The 23107-nt window shown below is 37.1% G+C and overlaps 2 protein-coding genes across 4 annotated transcripts; both read right to left on the bottom strand.

The window, feature by feature from the left end:
* Positions 1-4040: 4040 nt before the first annotated feature.
* LOC307000495 (D(1) dopamine receptor) lies at positions 4041-5234 on the bottom strand (the record flags this gene model as incomplete). Its single annotated transcript, XM_079616126.1, has 1 exon — positions 4041-5234. The coding sequence occupies one exon, from the start codon at positions 5232-5234 to the stop codon at positions 4041-4043; it is 1194 nt and encodes a 397-aa protein (XP_079472252.1).
* A 1204-nt stretch (positions 5235-6438) lies between these two features.
* On the bottom strand, positions 6439-23005 carry crmp1 (collapsin response mediator protein 1). 3 transcript variants are annotated; one of them, XM_079615009.1, is made up of 14 exons: positions 19057-19831; positions 16668-16756; positions 15190-15374; positions 14507-14671; positions 13745-13806; positions 13569-13649; positions 13405-13473; positions 13170-13290; positions 12600-12756; positions 9940-10081; positions 9686-9856; positions 8948-9127; positions 7988-8153; positions 6439-7861 (listed from the first exon to the last, which is right to left on the bottom strand). In XM_079615009.1, the coding sequence occupies exons 1-14, from the start codon at positions 19408-19410 to the stop codon at positions 7770-7772; spliced, it is 2034 nt and encodes a 677-aa protein (XP_079471135.1). In that variant the 5' UTR covers positions 19411-19831; the 3' UTR covers positions 6439-7769. The 3 variants fall into 3 exon arrangements, with proteins under 3 accessions (XP_079471135.1, XP_079471137.1, XP_079471136.1); XM_079615011.1 differs by lacking the exon at positions 19057-19831 and adding an exon at positions 22921-23005 and having other exon boundaries at positions 6441-7861; XM_079615010.1 differs by lacking the exon at positions 19057-19831 and adding an exon at positions 17604-17802 and having other exon boundaries at positions 6441-7861.
* Positions 23006-23107: the final 102 nt, after the last annotated feature.

Raw genomic sequence — 23107 nt, 5'->3', positions numbered from 1 at the left:
AGAAATTTATGACACTCGACTAACCTTTTGTTGGGGTGTATAAATATTATCAATAGTAGCCCTAGCTTCACTAAGCTTTCACTTTTCACTCTCACGTCATTAAAAGTAGCATTTTCAGTTGAATTTGTGGAAACCACTTGAAACATTTTTTTTTTTGTGTTGAGCCATTGGCACCTGATGGCACATACAAAGTTGTATGATGCCCTTACCATCTATATTCTTAGATCAAATAATTTTTTTCAGCAATAAGTTTTATTTCAACAAATTCCTTATACAATTTAGGTCATGTGTAGGTGTGTTTTTCAACAAACAATAATGAAATATTCAAAATTCTCACACACACACACACACACACACACACACACACACACACACACACACACACACACACACGCACACACACACACACACACACACACACACACACACACATGCAATTTCCCTTTGAAATTAGCATTTTAGTACAAATATAAAACCAGAAATAACCAACTAGAAAATGTTACATCGATGACACATACTTATAATTATTGCAAATGGACGCTCTGTTTTAAATAAATTATAATTTAGCAATATTCTATTTTTTAATAGGAAAACTATATTTGAGGAGCTACAATTTACGTAATTATATTCAGCATACTATTATTTACTACTATCACTCATTCAGTTCCATTTTAATGTTTTAAAACTTTAAGTTAATTAAGCGCACTTCACTGATTCCTGTGTTGTTTGTGTGTTCCTCCCTCAGTGAATGATCTCCTGACACCAGTGCACATTAACCTCACTGACCAGTTACAGGAAACTCAGTGTGCAGGCTAACATTACTGTGAGTGTTTGATGACCAAGCACACAGACAGAAAGATACTCTTTCTTCTTCATTAAGTAAGCATATGCGATGGCCCCAAAGTATTTGAAAACTAAAGCCACACTTGCTTATAAAATCAAGTGGCATCTGCAAACAAATTATGCCTGTGCTTCTTTTGAAACAACTTCACTTTTCTTAGCCATTTTTGCAATTACTTTAACCAGTTGGTCTCAGAGTGATTTAGTGACCGGTATATGAAGTCAGTTCTCCTCAAGTTCACACAGGTCTCCTATCAGAGTAACCACAGGTGTAGGCTAGCTCATCATCACATTAACTATGTACATGTACATGATCCACAAACGTTTGATATCCAGAAAGTGTCCAAATAAGTCTTAATTTTTATTATATAAAACATATACAAATTCTTTGTGAAAAATATTTAAATTCACAAATTGTAGTTTTGCTTTCTTTCGAATAAACTACACTGTAAAAAGAATGTTGGTTTAACTTAAAAAAGCAAGTTACCTGGTTGCCTTAAAATTTTGAGTTCGTTGTAATTCAAAATTTGAGTTAATACAATGAAGAACAATGGTTTAATAAACAGAAACTCAAAATAGTATGTTATCTTCACATCATTAGTTATTGAAGTTGATTTGACAAAAGATAAAAAGTTGTGATAACAAATCATGATTTTTTTTTTTTTACAGTGGGTTAGATTTTGTTGTTGTTATCAATTGCAATGACTCATATAAATATATATTTATAAATTATTTGAATTTTTTTGTAAGTGTTACTTAAAGGGGACCTATATATAGGTTTGATTTTACAATGTGCTTTTGGGGTCTATTAGAATAGGTTTACATGCTTGAATGTAAAAAATAATAATTTTCACACATTTTACATTATTGCACCAACTCGCTTGCCAGTCTGTCAGTAACACTCTGTTTAGTTAAGCCCCTCCTTCCAAAAAGCACAATGTCCTCTGATTGGTCGGCTGGATCAGTGTGTTTTGATTAGTCAACCCCTTACCATTTCAACACAAATATACTGTTGCAACTCAACCTGTCCTCTTTCATAAGCAATTATTCAAATAAGGGATATTGTGGCGTGTAAATTCCGGGAAGAAAACTCAAGACTACAATCAAGGCGTTTCAGCGACTTCAGAAACATTGCTCACTGATATTGAGAATAAGTCCCTTTGGAGTGGATTTTGAAACTCTGCAGACCTTTTTCATGCTCAAACAGCCACATTACACACTAAACAAAGTTGAACGTAAAAAGTAATTAGTAATTAGAGTAAAATAGAACCCCTTTAATTATCCAATATTTTGTGACCTATAAGGATTTTAATTGTTACATCCCCAGCCGCAATGAAAAAATGAAGACTAAGATCTGAGTTTCAGTAAAAAAGAAGCATGCGCTTGTTCTTAGCAGCTCTCTCATGGCTCTTTTTAACAATTTCAATAGACAAACATCCCTGTGGATTCCAAAATTAAAGCAACCCTCAGGGGGGCCGGATGTGCTTCAAGAATGAAGACATCAAGGACGGTCATAAGATGTATTTTTAGCTGCAGGGGCCATCCATTTTAAACATTTGTGCGTTCAGCAACAAATCTGAGCAGTGATTTTACCCACAAATGCATTTACGCATTTACACATACAGTTTGCATCATAATAACAGTCATGTCGAAGTAGTTTTAACATTTTAGAATTAATTCTCGTTTTTCTGTTTGTTTAAGGTTATTAAGGAATTAGGGATTGCCTTTCCATGTTTTATTCATTGCTGTGAGCCAACTGAAACCTCTCATTGTGAATTAATTACATACGTAACATGCCTGTCGCGAATGGACTCAAGCCCAATGTGTCCTTAAAAGACTCCCCCAAGGCTCAGGAAATGTTGCTTTGCGCAACCTTTGCAGGAAACCCCATATTAAATTACTTTTGGTGCTTACAATTAATTTAATTGAACACAAATGAAGAAGAATCATGAGTATGTTCCATAGAAGGAAACATATGTCCAACCTAATTCCAAAGTCAAGACGATCAACCTAATTAAAAGAATAAACCTGATTATTATTATTATGCACAGTTTTGACCCTATAAAAATGCCGTGTTCTTGCAGATCCTGCATGCATCAACATGCTCAATGCACTTGCAAAGCATATAGTCCGAAAGCCCTTTTGCACAGTGAAATGTAACATTCCTTCAGTGGAGATTGCAGCCAACTAATTATTTATGAGAGGAAGTAACTGTGTGCACTCGTGCCTAATGGAAAACGATACTTGGGACTCGTCAAGCTCTTTGGCATCCTGTCTACTAAAACCTCAGACCTCTTTCTGTGGCCACAGATGCGATAACCTGACCCGTGTGGTCATTTTTAAATATGTGAAAATCAGATATTTTTGTGTATTCCATCTTCCAAATAATATAGCTCTTGTGTAAAAGTGAACACAATAGAATCACACTATGTTACGGGTCAACTGAAGGCAGATTTTAACTAAATTGAACTTAATCTGCATTTTAAAGACAAATGTTAATATATTTAGTTTGGGGAAATTTAGTTTCAAGAGGAAAAAACAGATACAGCTTAAAGGGACAGTTCACCAAAAACATTCTGTCTTCACTTACTGGCCCCCATGTTTAATTTTTCTTCAGAAAACAAAATTATATATTTTACAAAATGTTCCATTGACTTCCATTGAGTAGGCATTAATCAAAATATTTTCTTTGATGTTTCACAGAAGTAAGTAAGTTGTCAAAATGTAGGTCACAGTTGATAGTAACAACATGATGGTGAATAAGTGATGACATCTTTTTTTATTTTTGGGCGATCTGTCCCTTTAAGTTCTTTATTTATTGTTGCTGAAAGTTCAAAAGCTGTTTGGGCCAAGTTGTACAAACTATTTATCTGAATACCTGTTAGCCAAAACATTTTTTATTATTATTCTGTATGTTTACATGCATGTTGGATGAATTGTTTTACTGTTTAAAATTTACAAAAAAATGTAGTAATTTTAGTTTAAATATAATATGATGAAAATGGCATTTTTACTTTAAGATTAAAAATAACATTCCCTTCAAATCATTCAATAAATAGCAGGTTTCCAGTGTGACAGCATATCCTGTTAGAAACAGTGTGATGATGGAACTGAATCTTGTTTACTGGACATAAAAAAAAAGAAAATAAATATAAATAGATTTTCATAAAACTTGCCCCGGTCTCCCCTACATCTAAAAGTCATTTATTCTGACATGCATCTTCTGAGTTAATATGCTTAACCTCGCTCTCCTCTCCAAGCATATGTAGCTCCACCAAAGGACGTTGCATTTCGTTGTCCACCCTGTGCAAACTGACATAACCGACCTCCATAGTGTTAACAGAGCTGCCCTGATTATAGGACACTGGATCCTTGCTCTGAATAGCAAGAGGTCTTCTGGTGCACAGGCCATGGCAGCACAGAAGTCGAGCAAAAGCATCTCTGAAATCAGAGTTGAAAGCATAGATGATCGGGTTTAGCGATGAGTTGCACCAGCCGAACCAAACGAACACGTTGAAAGTTGCTTCACTGACACAATTTGGCTTGTGGCAGAAAGGCACCGCACAGTTCAGGACGAAGAACGGGAACCAGCAGCACACAAACACCCCCATAATCACGGACAGAGTTTTAAAGAGTTTGGTTTCTCTTATGGCGCGGTGTTGGAGAGGACAGGTGCGCGCACCTGCCCTGCAGCCCTGCGCGCGCTCTGCTGCGCGCTCCAGCGAAGAGATGCTCTTGATTTGAACCTGAGCAATGCGGTAAATGCGCGTGTATGTGACCAACATCACTGCTACGGGAATGTAAAAACTTATTAGGGAAGATGATATGGCATAAGTTCTACTCAGACTCGAATCACACGTTTCCTCAGTGGTCCAGTTGCTTGTGTTGACCGTGCCCAGGTCTGCGCGGTGCCAGTTCAGCTGCACGGGCACGAATGATATGGCCACTGATACGATCCACGTTACGCTGACCATAACGAGGGCGACTCTACGGTTCATCTTCCTCTCGTACTGAAACGGCTCTGAAATAGACCAGTATCGATCCAAGCTGATCACGCACAGGTTAAGGATGGAGGCTGTGGAGCACATAATGTCAAAAGCCACCCAGCACTCACAGAAAGAGCCAAACGCCCAGTGTCCCGTCACTTCAGTTGCCGCTTTCCACGGCATCACGAGAACAGCCACCAGCAGGTCGGACATTGCCAGAGACACGATAAAGATGTTGGTAACTTTTCCTCTCAAGTGGCGGAAGCGCAAAACCGCAGCACAAACCGTGAAATTCCCCAAAAGCGTCCACAGCACGAGGAGAGAAAGAGCGACCCCCAGGAAAATGCGACCCGCTGGCTCTCCATGAGCGCTCCATGAAGGCATCAGGGATGAGGTAAAGTTGTACATGTCTTTAAGTGTCACAAACAAAACAAAAACATACCAAAATATGTTCCGTGTGGTGGACACCGCATGTTCCTCCGCAAAACAATCCTACTCGAGCGTTTTGACCTGATCTTATGGTTGACCTCATTGTTTCTCAAGACCCTCGCTGAAATGTTCACATGAGTGAATGACAGTCTGAAGAAACGTCTCGTGTCAGGTTCCTCTCGGTCACATTTGTAGAACGCCCTCTTTTGCCAATTTTACTTAATAGACACATAGTGGCCCCAAAACGTATTTGGACACTTAATCCGCGCTTTAAAATGCACGGATGTCATTGCAGTAGCCAACAAAACAAGTGTAGGCCTACTTCCTTTTAAACACACCTTTGAACAAAATCACGAAAAAACTTTTAAATGTAAAATTTATAGACAATAAAATACATGTTTTGGTTATGAAACGTTAGTGGAACATGTAGCCTATTGTTTGTTTTTGCAGTTTTTTTAATCTTGTCCAACAGTTTTCGAAGGCCCCTCATTTAAGATAATGGAAACATCCTCAAACATTTCAACCCTTTTAACCATTGTTTAAGAAAAGGAGTCAATATTTTTTATAGATACATACATTATTATCAAAATTATTTAGATTTTTCCAAACTATGATACAAATTATTTTGATAGTTTGTGTGATCTGTTAAATTCTGCACTGACCATATAAACAATGTATCTTTAATTTAGCCAAAATCAAACGGGTAATTAAAGCAGAGATTCTGTACACAAAATTCATAAATATTGTTCATTTACCTCTCATGTGCCTGTCTTGATACTCAAGGGGATACTGGGGGGATGTGGTGAAGCAAGTTATCTCATGTTGTAATTTCATACAATTTATTAATTAAAAATGTTGGCCAAAGTAAAATATTATGACGTACACTTGTACTTGTTTAAGTTGCTTTGAGTTTCATAATTGCTAAATAGTTTAAATGTAGTATACATTTGAATCATTAAAACAAAATCCTGTTCAATTGCGGCATGTTGTCACAAAAGATGTGTGTTAAATTAACTTTATGTTCATTTATAACATGTATATTAATATATTAAACTGTTTTTTTGGCACAACTTTTGTAAAAAATACACATACTATGACAAACCAGGATAATTAAACTACAGTTTTCTTTGTTCATGTCTGTAAGATTCAGTTAATTCAGAAGAAATAAATCTAGCACAAGTGAAACACTGCAGCAGCTTCCATCTATTCACAGACTTTATTTAACCATAGCAAAGTGAATATCATTATCAACAGTCAGTGAGTGCATTAGTGGATATCAGCCAACTAAAATGGCATTGGTCATCAGCACTATAAATACCATAGACAATACAAAATCACGACAGGGAAAGCAATAAAGCAGGCTTGGTATTGACCTTGTATTGGTCCAAAACAAGAGGATTAAGCCTTTATCTAGTGGAAGTTTAATATTAAGACTTTGTGTGTACACAGTGACTAGGCTAGTGCCATTTGGATGTGGAGCAATACTGTTAAAATCTCACAATTGAAAAAAAAAAAAACAATGAATGGAAAGCCTTCTCAGCTCTCTCTGAATGCATGTGTGACTTGTTGCTGCATATATAGTTGATTTTGCATTTGTAATACTGAGGTAATTTGAATATCTTCTCTAGTCAACATCTAATCTTGCAATAAGCATAATCTACAGAGCTAAGAAGAGCTGCATGCACCCTTTTTTACCAATGGAAAATAAAATAAAAGTGATATAACAAACGATTCTTGTAAAATTATTCAAATTTGATTGGATGAAAAATAAACGTATTCTTCAAAGTATAAATAGAGTAAGAATCAAAGTTCAGATGTCAATCTTACCAACATCTAAAAGTGAAATCATGCGATCCCATCACCATTCTTTACCACAAAAGACTGATAACACAGAATTAAAAACATTTTAGTGCACAGAGAACATGAGAGTTAAAAGTGCTTGCAGGGGCAGATCTTCGCTCAGCTTTAGAGTGTACTTGTGCGAAACCGATCTCAGAACTGCATTCTACGGCACTTTTCCCTCAACATCACTAATAAGTCATCTTTAGTTCAGTAAGTTATCCATTAGGAAGAGCACCATTTTGTGGGATGACCAGCGACTGGCTTCACAGGGCTTTATAGCAGAACATTTCAACACTATGTCACAAACACTGGGGTCACATCAGCAGAATAAGTGGCTCAACTCAAAAACATAAGTAGTTATATTAGAATGGTTTAAATGCTACTTTTCCCATTATGGATATAGAATATTTTCTAGTGATTGTCTAGCTATCTATAGGTATTTTTCTAGGTTTGTTTTTAGCAGTGATTGTACAATGTACACAGTAATATTCTCTGTGGACAGGAAATTTTCTGCACAGGTAAGGTAGTGATATTTTGACATGCATGCAATGCACAAAAATCTGTTTATAGTATGGCCCTGTGAGAGGGGAATACTAATGATTTGTCTTACACACACGCGCACGCAAGCACGCGCACGCACGCACACACACACACACACACACTGCAGAAGGCTCAACCAAGGTTGGTGATGTTGGAACGACCACCAGGGGGAGCTACAATGCGGTGGCCGGAGCGCCTAGGAATGTTGTCATCAGTTTGAGCCCCTAAAAATGTCGAAATAATAAAGAAAATATACACTTACTTTAATGTGATATATAAATGAATGTATTTCTTATATTATTTTCTATATTAGAAAAGGTCATTTCCTCTATAATCTGACCTCATCTTACCTGATAGGCTGAAGTTTGACTGATGCAAGTTTCTGATTGGTGGAGGCTGGTGTGTAGTGGGTGAGGTCTTGGCAGAGGGTGATGGGGTTATGTATTTGGGTGTTGCTGGGACATCATATACTGGACCATCATACATCCCACGAGAAACTCCCTGCTTGGTCATCAGCTGCCAAACACCAGTTAAAAGACATGTTTGGTACTATACAGTATATATAAACACTGTGAGGCGTGAACCTAAAATATGATAAGTATTGTTTTCCACTATTTTTGTCCCAGGATTGTTTGCTCTATACCACAACTAACTACTTGATTATGTTATCATTTAGCAAATAGATACAAAAGGAACTAATGAACCTTAATGCTATGCTACTACACTATTGTTCAAAAGTTTGGGATCAGTAAGATTTTTAAAAAAGAAATTAGTAGTTTTATTTAGCAAGGATGCAGTACATTTATCAGAAGTGACAATATAACATTTATAACACCAAAAAAAACATTTCTATTTCAAATAAATGCTGTTCTTTTGAACTTTATATTCAATGAATTCTGAAATAAATTGTAAATTGTATCATGGATACAAAAAATATTAACAAACTGTTAGCATGAGCACATTAGCATGATTTCTGAAGGATCATGTGACACTGAAGACTGGAGTAATAATTCTGAAAATTCAGCTTTGCCATAGCAGGAATAAATTACATTTTAAAATATATTAGAACAGAAAACATTTATTTTATTAACAGTAAATTGTACAATTATTTCACACAATATATTTTTGATTTATTTAAAAAATGCAGCCTTTTTGAGCATGAAAAAAATCTTATTGAACCCAAATATATATATATAACATTCCTTAATACATACAACATATCTAACTAAGACCGAGGGAAGCTCAGTGAATAAATCAGGTAAAATATTCACAATTTAAATGATCTTGAAATGCCTAATCTAGAGTCATACCTTGTTGCGGAACTGAATGCGCTGGTAGGCAATATCAGGGAAAGGCTTGCGGGAGATGAAACGTCCAGTCCCCTGCTGAACCTGAAGCTTCCCTTCCTCAAACACAATCCTGCCCTGACTGACCACATACACCGGACCACCACGACACTCCATCCCCTCAAAAATATTATAATCAAGAGCCTAGAGAGAAAAAAAACAGAGATGTGCTAGAAGAAAATCCATTCTATATTCCATCCATTTTCCAGTGTTTATCAAGCATGAACAAAATGATCATTCATATTTTGAAATCATTTGAGATTAAGTAAAAATCCAGAAGTTTCCCTGTGATTTCTTGCACCGACCACACATAAAGAAGAGAGAAACATCTGTGATGCACGTTAAAATATGTCATTAACAACTAATGTTCAGTTCGGTTCTGTACACACTGTGTGGAATTTTTGTAAATGTCACTACCTGCATTTTTCAGGAGTTCATTCGGTTGTAGAATGCGGTTGTCAATCCAGTAAATTACTGAACTGTGTGTGTGTGTGTGTGTGTACTGAACAGAATTAAGTACAAAAAAGTGACCTTTTAATTAGTTGGCCTTCATGTAGGCCTACTACTTTTATAAAAAGAGTGTAATAATTCCATCCATTACAAATGTATAAAATACTGAATTAAATGTAGGTATAACTAAATATCAGCAATCCAGAGATTAATTCAATATTACAGTATCTTGCAGAGCTTTCCAATCCTCACCGACTGCTGCGTTTTAGCTGTGATGGTCTTGATCTTGGCGGGGTCCCATATAACAATGTCCGCATCTGAACCCACTGCTATCCGACCCTTCCGGGGGTACAGGTTGAAGATTTTGGCTGCATTAGTGCTTGTAACTGCAACAAACTGGTTTTCATCCATCTTCCCCATGGCCTGTAGGGAACAAATTTAGTGTAGTGACTAATGAATTCATCCCGTACAGATAAATGGTTACCAGAATTCACAGGTGCGCTCACCACAGATTTGTCCCAAACAAAACCCATTCTCTCCTCCACTCCATTCGTCCCCTCGGGTATAAGGGTAAAGTTGTCCTTTCCTATGGCCTTTTGAGAGGTGCTGTAAGCACAATGTCCACTGCCCACAACCTGCAGATCCCCACTGAAGAAAGAAGATTAAAAGGCACATAACAACAGGGGATGCAACTACAAACAGAACACAAGCTGTCCTCTAGAGATAGCTGTGATGTTCTTTGTTACCTTATTTTTATTTAGAGATTGCATAATGTGTCATGGAAAGTACAGCTGTACACTAAGTTTGGGGTCAGTAAGTCCGAATTTACACTGCAGGTCTTGATGACCAATTGAACTATCTATCGCTAAGCCCCACCCCCCTTGGTTACTGTTGCGAACTCGGGCAAACAAATGGAGTTGCTAACTGTCATTCAATGACAGCTGTCAGTGTGAAAACCTTGTCCCAAGATGTTTTTGATACATTTCGGAGACAGAAGGACCACCTCTCATCGAGGAACATTCATGTGAGACTTAAATATGCCATGGAGGGATATATAAAAGATTTGAAAATAAATATGGTGGATAACAAGATTGATTTGGAAGCGAGGGTTTACAGATCACAATGCAAATGGTCCTGGTTCCCTAAGGATTCTACCCCAATCCCAATGAATATGAAATCCTTAACAAAAATTAATAATGTGCTGGCATGTGCTTTTTTTCCTGCTTACACGTTTGTGGGTCATATCTAATCTGTGCGGAATAGGAGGAAAAAAATCGGTATTGGGTCATTTGAACCATGTAATGTAAATGTGGCCTAAGATGTTTAATGCTCACCAAGGCTGCATTTATTAGAGCGAAAATACAGAAAACCATAATATTGTGAAATATTATTACAATTTAAAATAAATGTTTTCTATCTTAATATATTTTAAAATGTAATTTATTCCTGTAACAGCAAAGATGACATTTTCAGCGTCATTACGCCAATAATAATAAATAATATTTATTACGCCTGTAATAAAAATGGATGTTGCTGCAATCTGGGAAGCCACTGTGGCTCTTTGCGTACATCATAAACGACTTGCCATAAACGAAATGCAATAAAGGCAAGACACTTCTTAGAGGACATTATACCGAATCATTCTGTTGACAGACTCAGGCATTTCAGAATGTAGTAGTACAGCTTTTTATTGCCATGTTCATTTCAGAATGATCCAAACCACATTTGAGATGCCAATGGTCCGCCGAAGGGATTTATTCAGTAAATATTTGTTTCCATCATAGTTTATACACGTCTTCTTATCAAAAAAAAAAAAAAAAAAATGTATGCGATATCCCAAAATACACATAAAAATAGACGGACGAATACATAGCTAGTGTCACATGAACCTTCAGAAATATTTTAAATATGATTTGGTGCTCTAGAAACATTTCTTACTATTATGTTTAAAACAGTTGTGCTGCTTAATATTTTTGTGGAAACTGTGACACATTTTTCTTTAAGATTATTTGATGAATACAACATAGAAGTCTTTTGTAACATTATAAAGGTATTTCACTTTTGATCAATTGAATGCATCCTTGCTAAATAGAAGTATTAATTTCTTTTAAAAATTAAAAGAAGTCAGTAGACCAAATTCATTGACAGCTTCATAAATATTACACTTCAAAGACCTGAGAGATCAAATATAAACTCTTTGCTATTTGAATAGGTCAAGTCCTCAAATATCTTCTATCCTTTGACTTACCAGCTTAGCTACTATCATGGAGACTGAGGATTAAGTATAAAATACATTTACACTAAACGGACACTAGATTTTTTTAATTGAGCAATCAGCATCAGGTGAATTACATTTTTTCAAGCTAAAAGGGTTGCTCCATGTGAACTAACCATAAAACTAGGCCCAACCGCATTTGTTAAATATTTGCAATTCAACGAGTATAGTTAAGTAACTAGTAGAATATAAGCTAGAATATGCAATAGAATTAGGCTTCTATTTGTAATTTATACATTCATTATGCGTAAGAATATATGTGGCCAAAAAAATGCACACAATGAAATTATGAGAAAAGTATCTAGATGGAGGCAATATGCTTTAAAATTCACAAAATGCAACACCACACATCTACACAAATGTTGTCTTCACAGCATACATATAATGTTGAATACTTAAAAATAATTGTTGATGTTTTTCTAGAATATCCTCTCATCCTTTAGACTCTAGTCTATCAATGCTAAAAATAAATGTCCTCTCTCCAGCTGTGTTGTCTGCCTCTTTGTGGCAGTGTGTGTGTGTGTGTGTGTGTGTCAAAGTATGTGTGGCTGTGGATGTCAACATAATGACATCTCTCCCATAGTCTAGCAGCCTGCAAAGTCTACAAGTTGTGTGTGTGTGAGTGTGAGTGTAATTGGGAGGGAGGAGGAGGAGGGTGCTCTGTAACCATGGCAACAGGAGATGAAAACCTGATCTATTTTTAGAAATGGGGCCAGGAAAAGGTGTGCCTGCGGTTTGGGCGTAGCACAGAGCCAAAAGTAACCGGGAGTAGATAAAAAATTGATAGATGGTGCCAGGTATAGCACTCGCCCAAAGAATCCAGTGCATCTACACTAATGATGCAAATGTCACAGATGTCTAAAAATGTACAAATAACTCAACATTTCTTACCAGGCCAGCAGAGAGTTAAGGTGGTCAGGTGTAGTCTGGTCAGGGCTGAGGGGAGGAGAGGTCACAAAGGCTGCTGCTTTTGCCCAGTTTTTGCTCCAATAGTGTGATCCGTCAGTTGCCAAGCTGGCTGTGATTGGCTCACCAAAAACAACAGAGCCTAAAGAAGCAAGTGCAATGAAGAGAATACGTCCAAACATTTTAGGACTGACATACTCAAATTAGTTTAAAATAGCCAGTTGTGCTAGACATCAGAATAAGCAACTTTCTAAAAAATAAATATATTTAGGTATATAATGTTTTCAACATTGATAATAATAAGAAATGTTTCTTGAGCAGCAAATCAGCATATTAGAATCATTTCTGAAGGATCATGTGACACTGAAGACCGGAGTAATGATGCTGAAAATTCAGTTTTGCCATCACAGGAATAAATCACATTTTAAGATATATTAAAACAGAAGACAGTTATTTTTAATTGTAATACATCAAATTAAATTCAATCAAGAGGCTTCATTCAAAAAGATAAAAAATGAACTCAGCATGCAACAATATATCACAACATGCGGTCACCTTTCTTCCGTGCGTTGGCCACAGTCTCAGCTGCACTCTTACTCATCACTTTGGTGATGTAGACAGGGCAGTTCACTCGGTTGCCAAGGGTGATGGCGCGGAAAACAGCCTCCGCCTCCAGCTGGGAAACAGAGAACCAATTCAAACAGGACACTTCACTCCGCTTAAAACTTACTGGATAAACACATAGTAAGTTAACTTCTAATTAGCTCGTCAATTTGTTTATTGACCCCACCTCCTCTGGACGGCTCAGTGGGTGGCCCTCTGGACCAGTGATGCCCATTCCCAAGATTTTGCTTTGTTCCTTGAATACAAATGTTGCAAACATGAAAAAACAGTAAATGGCACCAAATTGTGTCGGAATACTGCATGCCGGTTCTTTCATTAGTTAACAGATACCTGTGCTATCAGGTCTCCATTCTCTGCGTGCACCAGCACCACTGCCCCCAACTCCTTAAGGAATGAGAACGATTCATACAACTAGAGGAGAGAAAGAGAGATCCTATTCATTATTTTACTGTATAAGACTACAGAACGTTCTATGGTTTGAAGCATAGATGGCAACATAAACTAACCTGAGAGTCAGACATTTGGAAAAACCCTTTGTAAGCCATGTATACTTGGAAAGAGTTGATTCCTGCCAGAAGAGAACATTAACATTTATATTTCCAAAGACATACACTTCTGTTCAAAAGTTTGGGGTCGGTGAGAAGTCTCTCATGCTCACCAAGGCTGCATTTATTTAATCAAAAATACAGTAAAACATTAATATTGTGAAATATTATAACAATTTAAAAGAACAGTTTCCTATTTTAATATATATATATTTTTTTTTTAATGTAATTTATTCATGCGATGACAAAGCTGAATTTTAAGCATCATTACTTCAGTCTGCAGTATTACATGATCCTTCAGAAAGCATTCGAATGTGCTGATTCGCTGTTCAAGAAACATTTGATATTATTTGAAAACAGATGTGTGGTTTAATATTTTTGTGCAAACCATTCTTTTTTTTCAGAATTCTCTGATGAGAAGTTTAAAAAGCTGAATTTATCTCAAATAGAATCCTTTGTAACATTATAAATGTATTTATTACTGTCACTTTTATAATTTGATGTGTCTTTTTTAAATAAAGGTATTCATTTCTTTCAAAAGAAATCTAACTGACCCCAAACTTTTGAACGATAGTGAATTAACAATCAACAGCATTTGGCAAATTTCAACAAGTGCCTCTGAAACATCAGTATGATCAAGATATGGAACTTAAAAAGCACAAAATACTTTCAGCTTGGCAAACGTGATATGCTTAGATATTAGATCTATGAATATGTTTTCACCTTTGTCCTGTACCAGCTGTTCCAGCTCCTCCTTTACACCTTCATGCCAATGTGGGATATCCACATGAAGTGAATAATCACAGCAGGACTTCTTATCAGCCGCTTCCTGCCACTTCTCAAAGGCCTCCAATAGACTGTCACCGGGCTGTGGAGTCACATGGTCAACTGAAACAAAAGATAATGCCGTCTGCTCAAAATGTTTTTCTATATCCTATTATTATATTAAGGATTTGAGTGATTTTTGAAAATTCTATTGAATATTTCTAAAGATTCCTTTCTATTGAAGATGCTATTGAATTGCAGCTTTAGTCTTTGATTGCTCTATTAAACTCTGTATGTTCTTCTAAGACACTAAGGATCTTTTCACTCATTGTGAATCACAACAGCTAATAGTTCTAATTCATTGTTTAAAGAAAATGAGCTATTGTATCCGCAACAAACTCAAGGCTCAGACTCCTGGATGAAACTAAATCCGATTGGCTGTAGCTGATGTGCAGGACAGACATATTTGGGACACTGCTTTGCTCTCGCAGGGAGATGCAACTGAGTCCTAGTCCAGCCAATTTGTACTCCTTGCTAGGGAAGTTGCTCCAAATCAGAACATTTGGAACGGCACCCTAAGTATTTAACATCCTTTTGCCAAATTATACATTTTCATTGTTTAACAATCCATCCAGACTTACTGATCATGGTGGTGCCACCTGCCAGAGCTGCTTTGGTGCCCTGATAGAAGTCATCTACAGGTGGAGAGCCCAGGTAAGGCTTAAGCAGGCAGGTGTTCACATCAATACCTCCAGGGATCACCATACACCCATTAGCCTCGATCACCTTCACACCCCCCGGCACAATCAGGTTCTCCCCAACCTGTCTGAAGGAGAGTTTGAGGGTTTGATAAAGAGCAGAGAGAGCCAGAGAGTCATGGGACCAAGTACATTGCATATTATAAAGTGATATCATTAAAAATGATTACACAGCTCTTTGAAAAGCTTGATTTTGATTGGTCAGTTATTCTACCGTCATCAGTAGCAATGCTGTATTGTGCCTGGTCACTTTGGTATTTGGTATTTGATTCGACGATTCTTTCATGTCTCTCTTATCACACCATGGATGTGCTTTCTCTTTGGAATGCAACTGGTGCCATCTTGTGCCTCATTTATCGACTGCATTTACTGTCAAATGAACCCAGAGGACTTAAGTATTAATAGTATGCCTAAGGTAATATTGTTGGAAGTGTTCGTTTTGTTGCTAGAATGAATGTTTTGTACACTGCAATGGATTATAAGATAATAAACAGGTACGATATTTAAAAGGGTTTCTTCTCAAATCAATATTTCATGCCCCTGTCATTATTAATGTGGTGAAAAGCAGTGATTCAAGTGATGCAAACTGGACAGGAACTGTTCTTCTCTGCAGAAGCTTTGCATTTAATGAGCTAATAAAATATTTCATCTCAAATCAATATTTTGTGTCTAATTATTTACTTATGTGGCAAGCAGCCATGTAATAAACATCTTCAGGGTGATACAAGAGTATCTGATCACCCTGCCGGGTTTATTTTGTGATAACAAAATAGATCATGTACATTATCCCTTACATGAAGGTTCTAAAAAGTGTGGCATACTTCATATGTGCCATAGGTCAGGGCTATCAAATTTAACGTTAACTTATTAAATATGTTAATATCTAGTTCAGTCATGAAACACTAGATGCCAGCTCTTCATGATACATGAAATCTGCAAGCAGTCACATCATTACCACATGGCACAACCTGATTGCTCTGCTGATCCTACAGCCAATGAGATTGCTTGCTCAACATTTAAATAGTATGGTTGATTGTTTACTGTAAGCTAGTCCTGCAGCGCACTATCAGAGTTCCTCTGAAAACCTCCACCTCCCCAGCTCCACCTGCCTAGATCTGCCACGGGATTTATGTATGTCTATTTATGCAGCAACAGCAGTGTGTCTGTGTATCCATTATCTAGGGATGCACAATATATCGACCACCATATCTGTATTGTCCGATACATGCTCATTTTTATTGTTATCTATCTATCATCTATCTATGCTAAGATGCTCTAAGATGAGGTTTAATTCATATTAATGGTATGCAACTGCCAGTGAAAATTTGCATTATGCTTTGGAAGTGTGCATGGTGTCTTACTTAATAAGTCCATCTTCAACATAAATGTCAGCATATAGGGACTGATCGTCATTAACCACTCTTCCACCTTTAATCAGCAGCCGCTCGGTCTGAAGAAGAGAGGAAGACAGAGAAAGAGAGATAGCAAGAGAGTGAGTGATTCCAACACCATGTTTAAACCTTATGTTTACCTGCTATATTTGCAATTCAGTGAAGTGCTCTTACAACCACTGATAAAAGAGCCTTCTGCACAGTTTCAGCCTCACACTCTGTGAATGGGTGGGGTTCTACGAACAGAGAAGAGCAAATGTGGTAATGTGGAAAGATGTTAGGTTGCCATGGTAACCACACATCACCCAGTTGTCAGGAAGGCACAGCTTTCCTGAGCTGATTTAGGCTTCATGTTCAGAGAAAAACTGGTATTAATCGAAATTAAATATAAGCTACGCACTATTCCTAGATGTAATAAACCAGGCACAGATCGCAAAGATTGCGTTAGTCAAGGATTAGGATCGCTGTAATCCATTACTCATAACTACAGCCAAAAATACAGCACATAGGGCACAGATCCCTCTTGTTCTTTGTCTTGCACTGGCATTTAAAAAAAGTGTCCCCTCTATTCCAGATTTCTGCTCTTGGCGACAGACCCTGTTGCGTCTCGTCAGCTGCTATTGCACTCGACATGATTTATCCAATGAGATGCGCTCAACACTGTAGGTTCATGGACCGATTCGTTATTTTTTCCTGCATCTAAGCAATTGGAGCATTCCTCGCTTCATGCACGGCAGGGATGTGGACACATTGTAGCAGTAATGGTCACCTTCCCGTCGGCTGATTTCAGTGCTCTATAAGCGGCCTCCGCTTTGTTGGCTCGCTAAGAATTTAATCCCTTCTCGTTTCCCCCATGCGCAGGCAGGATTCGCCGGGTGGCAGCAGGGTCGCCTCGCAGTGTCTTACCGTCAAATGCGGGATGTTCTTCTTTCCCTGGTAGCCCGTTCCAGACATTTCTCCTTTATTATTTGAGGAGATCAACAATAAGCAGTCACCCGCTTCTTTGTGCCACCAACCCTGCGCTCCTTTAGTGCTGCACAAGCGAGCGCCTTTCCCCAGGGGTGTGTGTGTGTGTGTGCGTGTGTCTCTCTTCGAAGACGTGTTTTGTATTGGAGTGTAGCCTATGTTGGAGCGCCCCCCTCACATGAAACAATGAGAGAGAGAGGGAAAGAATCGGTAAATAGAATACCGGTCCGGTGTTATGGGTCAGGTCGACGGTCTACCAATAAATGTAGCCTATCAAATTTGTTTTTGATGTAGGCTATTGTAGTAGCCTAGCCTATGCTACATAAAGGATTAAAAGGTTAATGCATGGATTGTCAAATAGCCTACATTTCAAATGTCTAAATTCGAATTAATAAAAAATTTTAAATAACCTTCTTAACATTTACAAACCAACGTTCTGAATGTTAGGGATAATACAAATTTTAGTTCAAAGAACATTGCAGAAACATTATGCTAACCTTAAAATAATGTTATTACACTAACATTAAGAAAACGAGACTAGCCTAGCCTATTACGTTTTTCGAACATTTCAAATAATCGTTCCTACACTCTTAAAAATAAAGGTTCTTAAACGGTTCTTTGTTGGGGTATATGGTTCCATGAAGAACCTTTAACATCCAAGGACCCTTTCCATAGCACAAAAGGTTCTTTGTAGCGCTAAAAGGTTATTTCAATTATAAAAGGGTTCTTCACCATCAATCACCATCAAAACGATTACAGCATATATTTTAAAAATAGGTTCTTCATGGAACCTTTCAGTGAAAAGTTCTTTGAGGAACCAATAAAGGTTCTTCTATGGCATCGCTGTGAAACCTCCTTTTTGGTTCTTCATGGCACCTTTATTTTTAAGAGTGTACAATAAATAAATAAATGAGTAAAATTAACCAATAATTATAAACTAATGGAAGGTCTCTGCATGACAACTTAAAATTAATACAATTTCCAAAAATAATAATAATACACGTGACAGTTAAATAATGCAATAAACATCAAAATGAGACTTATCACCAAGCCCGATAAATGATCAACTAATTCAAATGTGTTATTCTTGCTCTAAAACTTTAGGTAGGCCTAGGCCTTTTTGTTTGTTGAAAAATTACAGTAGGCCTATTTAAAATGTTATAGACCCATGTTTCTTAAACATTAATGTTAAGCAACTAGTTTTTACATTTGCAGTCGTAGATGCTGTTACTCTTTTACGGGCAAATTTTTATATGTAGGCTATATTTTTGAATTTTGCAATATTAAATTGCACATGTAGCCCATGGCTATAGCATGGTTTATTGTTCAAGTAGGCTACTATGCAAAATTATTGTAGCCTATTGTCATTGTCAAGCATACAATTTCAGCCCACCTTCCCGTTGTTTTGCTCATCATAACGACATTCCTTTCCAGCCTGGTCCGTGACTTCGGCACCCGGACGCCCGTGGTCCCTCTCGCCCCGAGAGCCGAGGATAGACCCCCCGCTGATCTCATATTCTTCAAAATCCCCATCCACGATGCGTTCCCTGCTACTGCTCCGCGAGCTCCTGTTCCCCTTCCTCCCGACGGCGTACTGGTCGAAATCAATAGTCTTGCTATCATACGCGCCCTCGACGGAGCTGAACATTCCGTGAGACTTGCGATGCTGGTTGGGTCCAGTCGAGGGTTTAGCCAGGTACACAGGGAGCTCATCCTCCCGGTTCCACTGTCGCCTACAGTCCGACATCACTCGCGGAAGAGAGATGATGCTCTATACGATGATGAAGCGAGACGCCAGAGCAGAAAACCAGGTCAGCCTTCAGTTTGCCGGAGGATGCGGAGCGGAGGTCGCAGCTTGCAGACTGATAATGCGAATGATGCTGCGATGCACTTTCCAGACAGACAGGCAGTGCTATAATGACGCTTTATTATGAGCTAGTCCAATATTGCATCCTCGAAACAAGTCCCCTCTGAACCCAATACGGTCAAAGCAATTTTAGTTTAGCCTAGGCTACTTGTTTTATTTGAGAGTTTTCTTTTTCTTTTTCGGGTTGAATTTGGACAGTGCAGTTGCCAGTTACTGCCATCCGAGAGTGCGTGTAAGATGCGCAAAAAGACTGCAGTGTTTGAACAAAACTTTTGAAGGAAGGAGTAGGCCTATACGCAATGATTTGGCTACAGTTTTAACTCATTAACTGCTCTCTCGTTTGAGCACGTGACTGCTTTGGATAAAAGTTTATTATAATTGGTTGGACCCATTGGACGAATATAGGTATTATCTAGGCCTATGTAAAAGAATAGAATAAGTAGGCTAATGAATCATCTCGTTCGAAGTGAATGGACTGCAGCACCAGATGACATAAGGACGTTATTCAACGTCGTAAGCTAGCATATATAGGCATGTTGTCTTTTTCTAGCCGACCAAATAAGCCTAGATATTGTCTTACAGTTTTCTTAAATGTCTTTGTTGTAATGTGTGGGATGGTTTCACTCTTTCTAAAACCTCAATGACTCGTCAATTGTCGCCACCTACTGGTGAAAAAGCCAGTTCACACTATAAGGTTTTACAGGTTTTTAAAAACTTTTTTATTTTATTTTTTTTACAATTGCTAGGATACATTTCTCAATACTTAGGTCACTTTTTCAAAATTCTTCACAGTTCTCCTAACCAACTTTCAGCTTCATTTCACATTCAAAATGCACTGGCTACATAAACCCTTCATATGCATGTCTCAAAACCATGCATTCTTCCATAACACTGCATAGGTTGTCTGTCAACCAACCAACAAACACTTTGTCAATCATAAAACACGGACCTAAAAAACACAAACATCAGGTAGGATTTGATACAATGTTTTTTTTTGTAAAACTTCTTTACAAAACAAGAATGACACTCTCTGCTAATGTTACATATGTTGGCATTCCAGTAGGCTACAAGTTTCCTGGTAATGAAATTGAAAGACTAACTTATGTAGGTGTTAAGTTACATCTAATTGCTTTATATTATTTTTATAGTAGCCTATTTGATTTTATACACTGTAAAAAATAAAACATAGATTTTATTTATATTTAATTAATAAAAATGAGGCAACAGATTACAAGCAATATTATTAATTAAATTTAACAAATTAGAATTGAGTAATAATTAATCAAATTAATTCCTTAAATGTTAACCATTTAAAATGAGTAAAATTTACAAAATATATGTTATTGCCAACATTGAAGACACCTGATGTTAACAAGCAGAATCACTAAAGGAGAAAACCATAATTAAAGTCACCATTATGGAGATCGGTGTGTGCTTTAGTTGGGCTCTTCACCCTTAAATTAATAACTTTTAGTTTTGTTTGGCTGCTGTACATGAGTTATATCAGCCAGATGAACAAATAGAAACGTTGATCTGATGGTGTTGGTTGTGTTTCATAATTTCACAATTATTTGACTTGAATCACTGATCTCATGTAGAGTCCAATTTATGAGTTAAATGTATTTTATTAATTCTAGCTGCATAATATTATTAGCCTTTTCAATGAAATCCAAATGATCAAATCAATAATAATAAAAAATATGTGTTTTTTTTTTTTGGCGCACACAGACATCAAGATTTAGCGTATGAATCTCAGCAATGGTGACAACCTCTGATCATAAGCTCATTATTTATTCATGCAGCAATACATGATGGGAGCCATGAATGAGTTGTGATTGGTGCAACCCAGAATGCACTGCAATATGCTTTATAAATGTCACCATTGTTGAGATTCACAGGCTGATTCATGATGTCTGTTTTGTTTTGTTTTTGTACAAGAGAAACTTTTTAGAATTACATTGTAAAAGTTAAAAATATTATGGTGTACAAGGCCAGTACTTCTATAGTTAATAAAGTTAACTTAAGTCACAAATTGGACTCCATATGAGTTAAGTGATTCAGGTCAAATGATTGTGAAATAATGATTATGTTAAAACACAACCAACACCATCAGATCACCGTTTGTTCATCTGGCTGTTATTACTCACATACAGCAGCCAAACAAAAACTTAAAGTTCATAATTTTAGGATGAAGAGCCCAACTAAAACACACACTAATCTCCATAATGGTGACTTTAATTATGGTTTTCTCCTTCAGTGATTCTGCTTGTTAACATCAGGTGTCTTCAATGTTGGCAATAACATATATTTTGTAAATTTTACTCATTTTAAATGGTTAACATTTAATGAATTAATTTGATTAATTATTACTCAATTCTAATTTGTTAAATTTAATTAATAATATTGCTTGTAATCTGTTGCCTCATTTTTATTAATTAAATATAAATAAAATCTATGTTTTATTTTTTACAGTGTAGGTTCAGAATATGTTAGTGTAGAAAGGGTGCAAATTTCTGTTGTGCTAGGCAGGGGCCCAGCTAAGGGGTGAAAGTTAGGGCGATTCTAAGGACCCACACACTTTTGGGGGCCATAGAGATTGATTTTAATCGATGGAATGGGTGTGGTAGGGGGCCCAACCTCATATTCTTTCATAGGGCCCAAAATTGCTGAAACTTAAGTTTATCAGTTTTGAAAAGAGTAGAAAACGTGCAAATTGGCACGTATAGAATTTTTGGTGGTGTTTGTGTCTATGTGACAAAAGAATGAATGTTGAAAGATGTCATTATTGAACACATTTTGTCCCAAAGCAATGATATGATCCACAGTTTAGCCACATAGACTGATGTTGTGATCAGTGTGTCAAGAGTTTTGAAAAAGTGAGCTATTGAGAAATGTGTCCAGTCCAGCAATTGTAAAAAAAAAAAAGAAAAAAAAAAGAGTAGTTTAAAAAATGTAATAGAACGTTATTGTCCGTTGGTAATAAAGTTATATCGTACGTTCTTGGTGTCAACGGGCCACAACTGCAGAAACTGCCAAGCAGTGAACGAATCTTTTGTTAACAGAACAGATTCAAAAGATTCGAATCACTGAGATTAATCAAAATCCCTGTTCAGTCTCTTTGGTGCATAGGTGTCTCCTTTCAGTTTTGTTTCTCAAACAGCATGGAATTTAATGAACATTTCAGGACTGTAGAAGTGTCCCGCGAACAACACTGCAATGCATCTTCTGTGAACAGCAGACATCACTATGCGAGCAAAAGCTATTATTTTATATCACTTCGTTGACATCTAGTGGCTGCCTATCATGTCTTACCAAGTTTACTTCACTGGACCGCTTTCATTGATTCATTAGAAGTACCGAAATAATTAGTTGACTGTATTCTAATCTTACCCGATAGTCTTTCTCCACAGCAAGACCGATGTGTTTTGTCATGCGAATCCAAATAAGACAAATTTAATCCTTCGGGCAATGCAATGCGCCGCTCGATTTGCATCCAATCAGAGAACAGAATTTTTGATGGGCACTTGAATGATCCAATTGATGCTTCGCTCTCTTGAGGTATGATGGGTCTTAACAA

Source organism: Phoxinus phoxinus (genome assembly GCF_949152265.1).
Source record: "Phoxinus phoxinus genome assembly, chromosome: 6".
NCBI classification, from domain to species: domain Eukaryota; kingdom Metazoa; phylum Chordata; class Actinopteri; order Cypriniformes; family Leuciscidae; genus Phoxinus; species Phoxinus phoxinus.
Note: the sequence above shows the minus strand (reverse complement) of the source record. Positions and strands in the feature narration are given on the sequence as shown.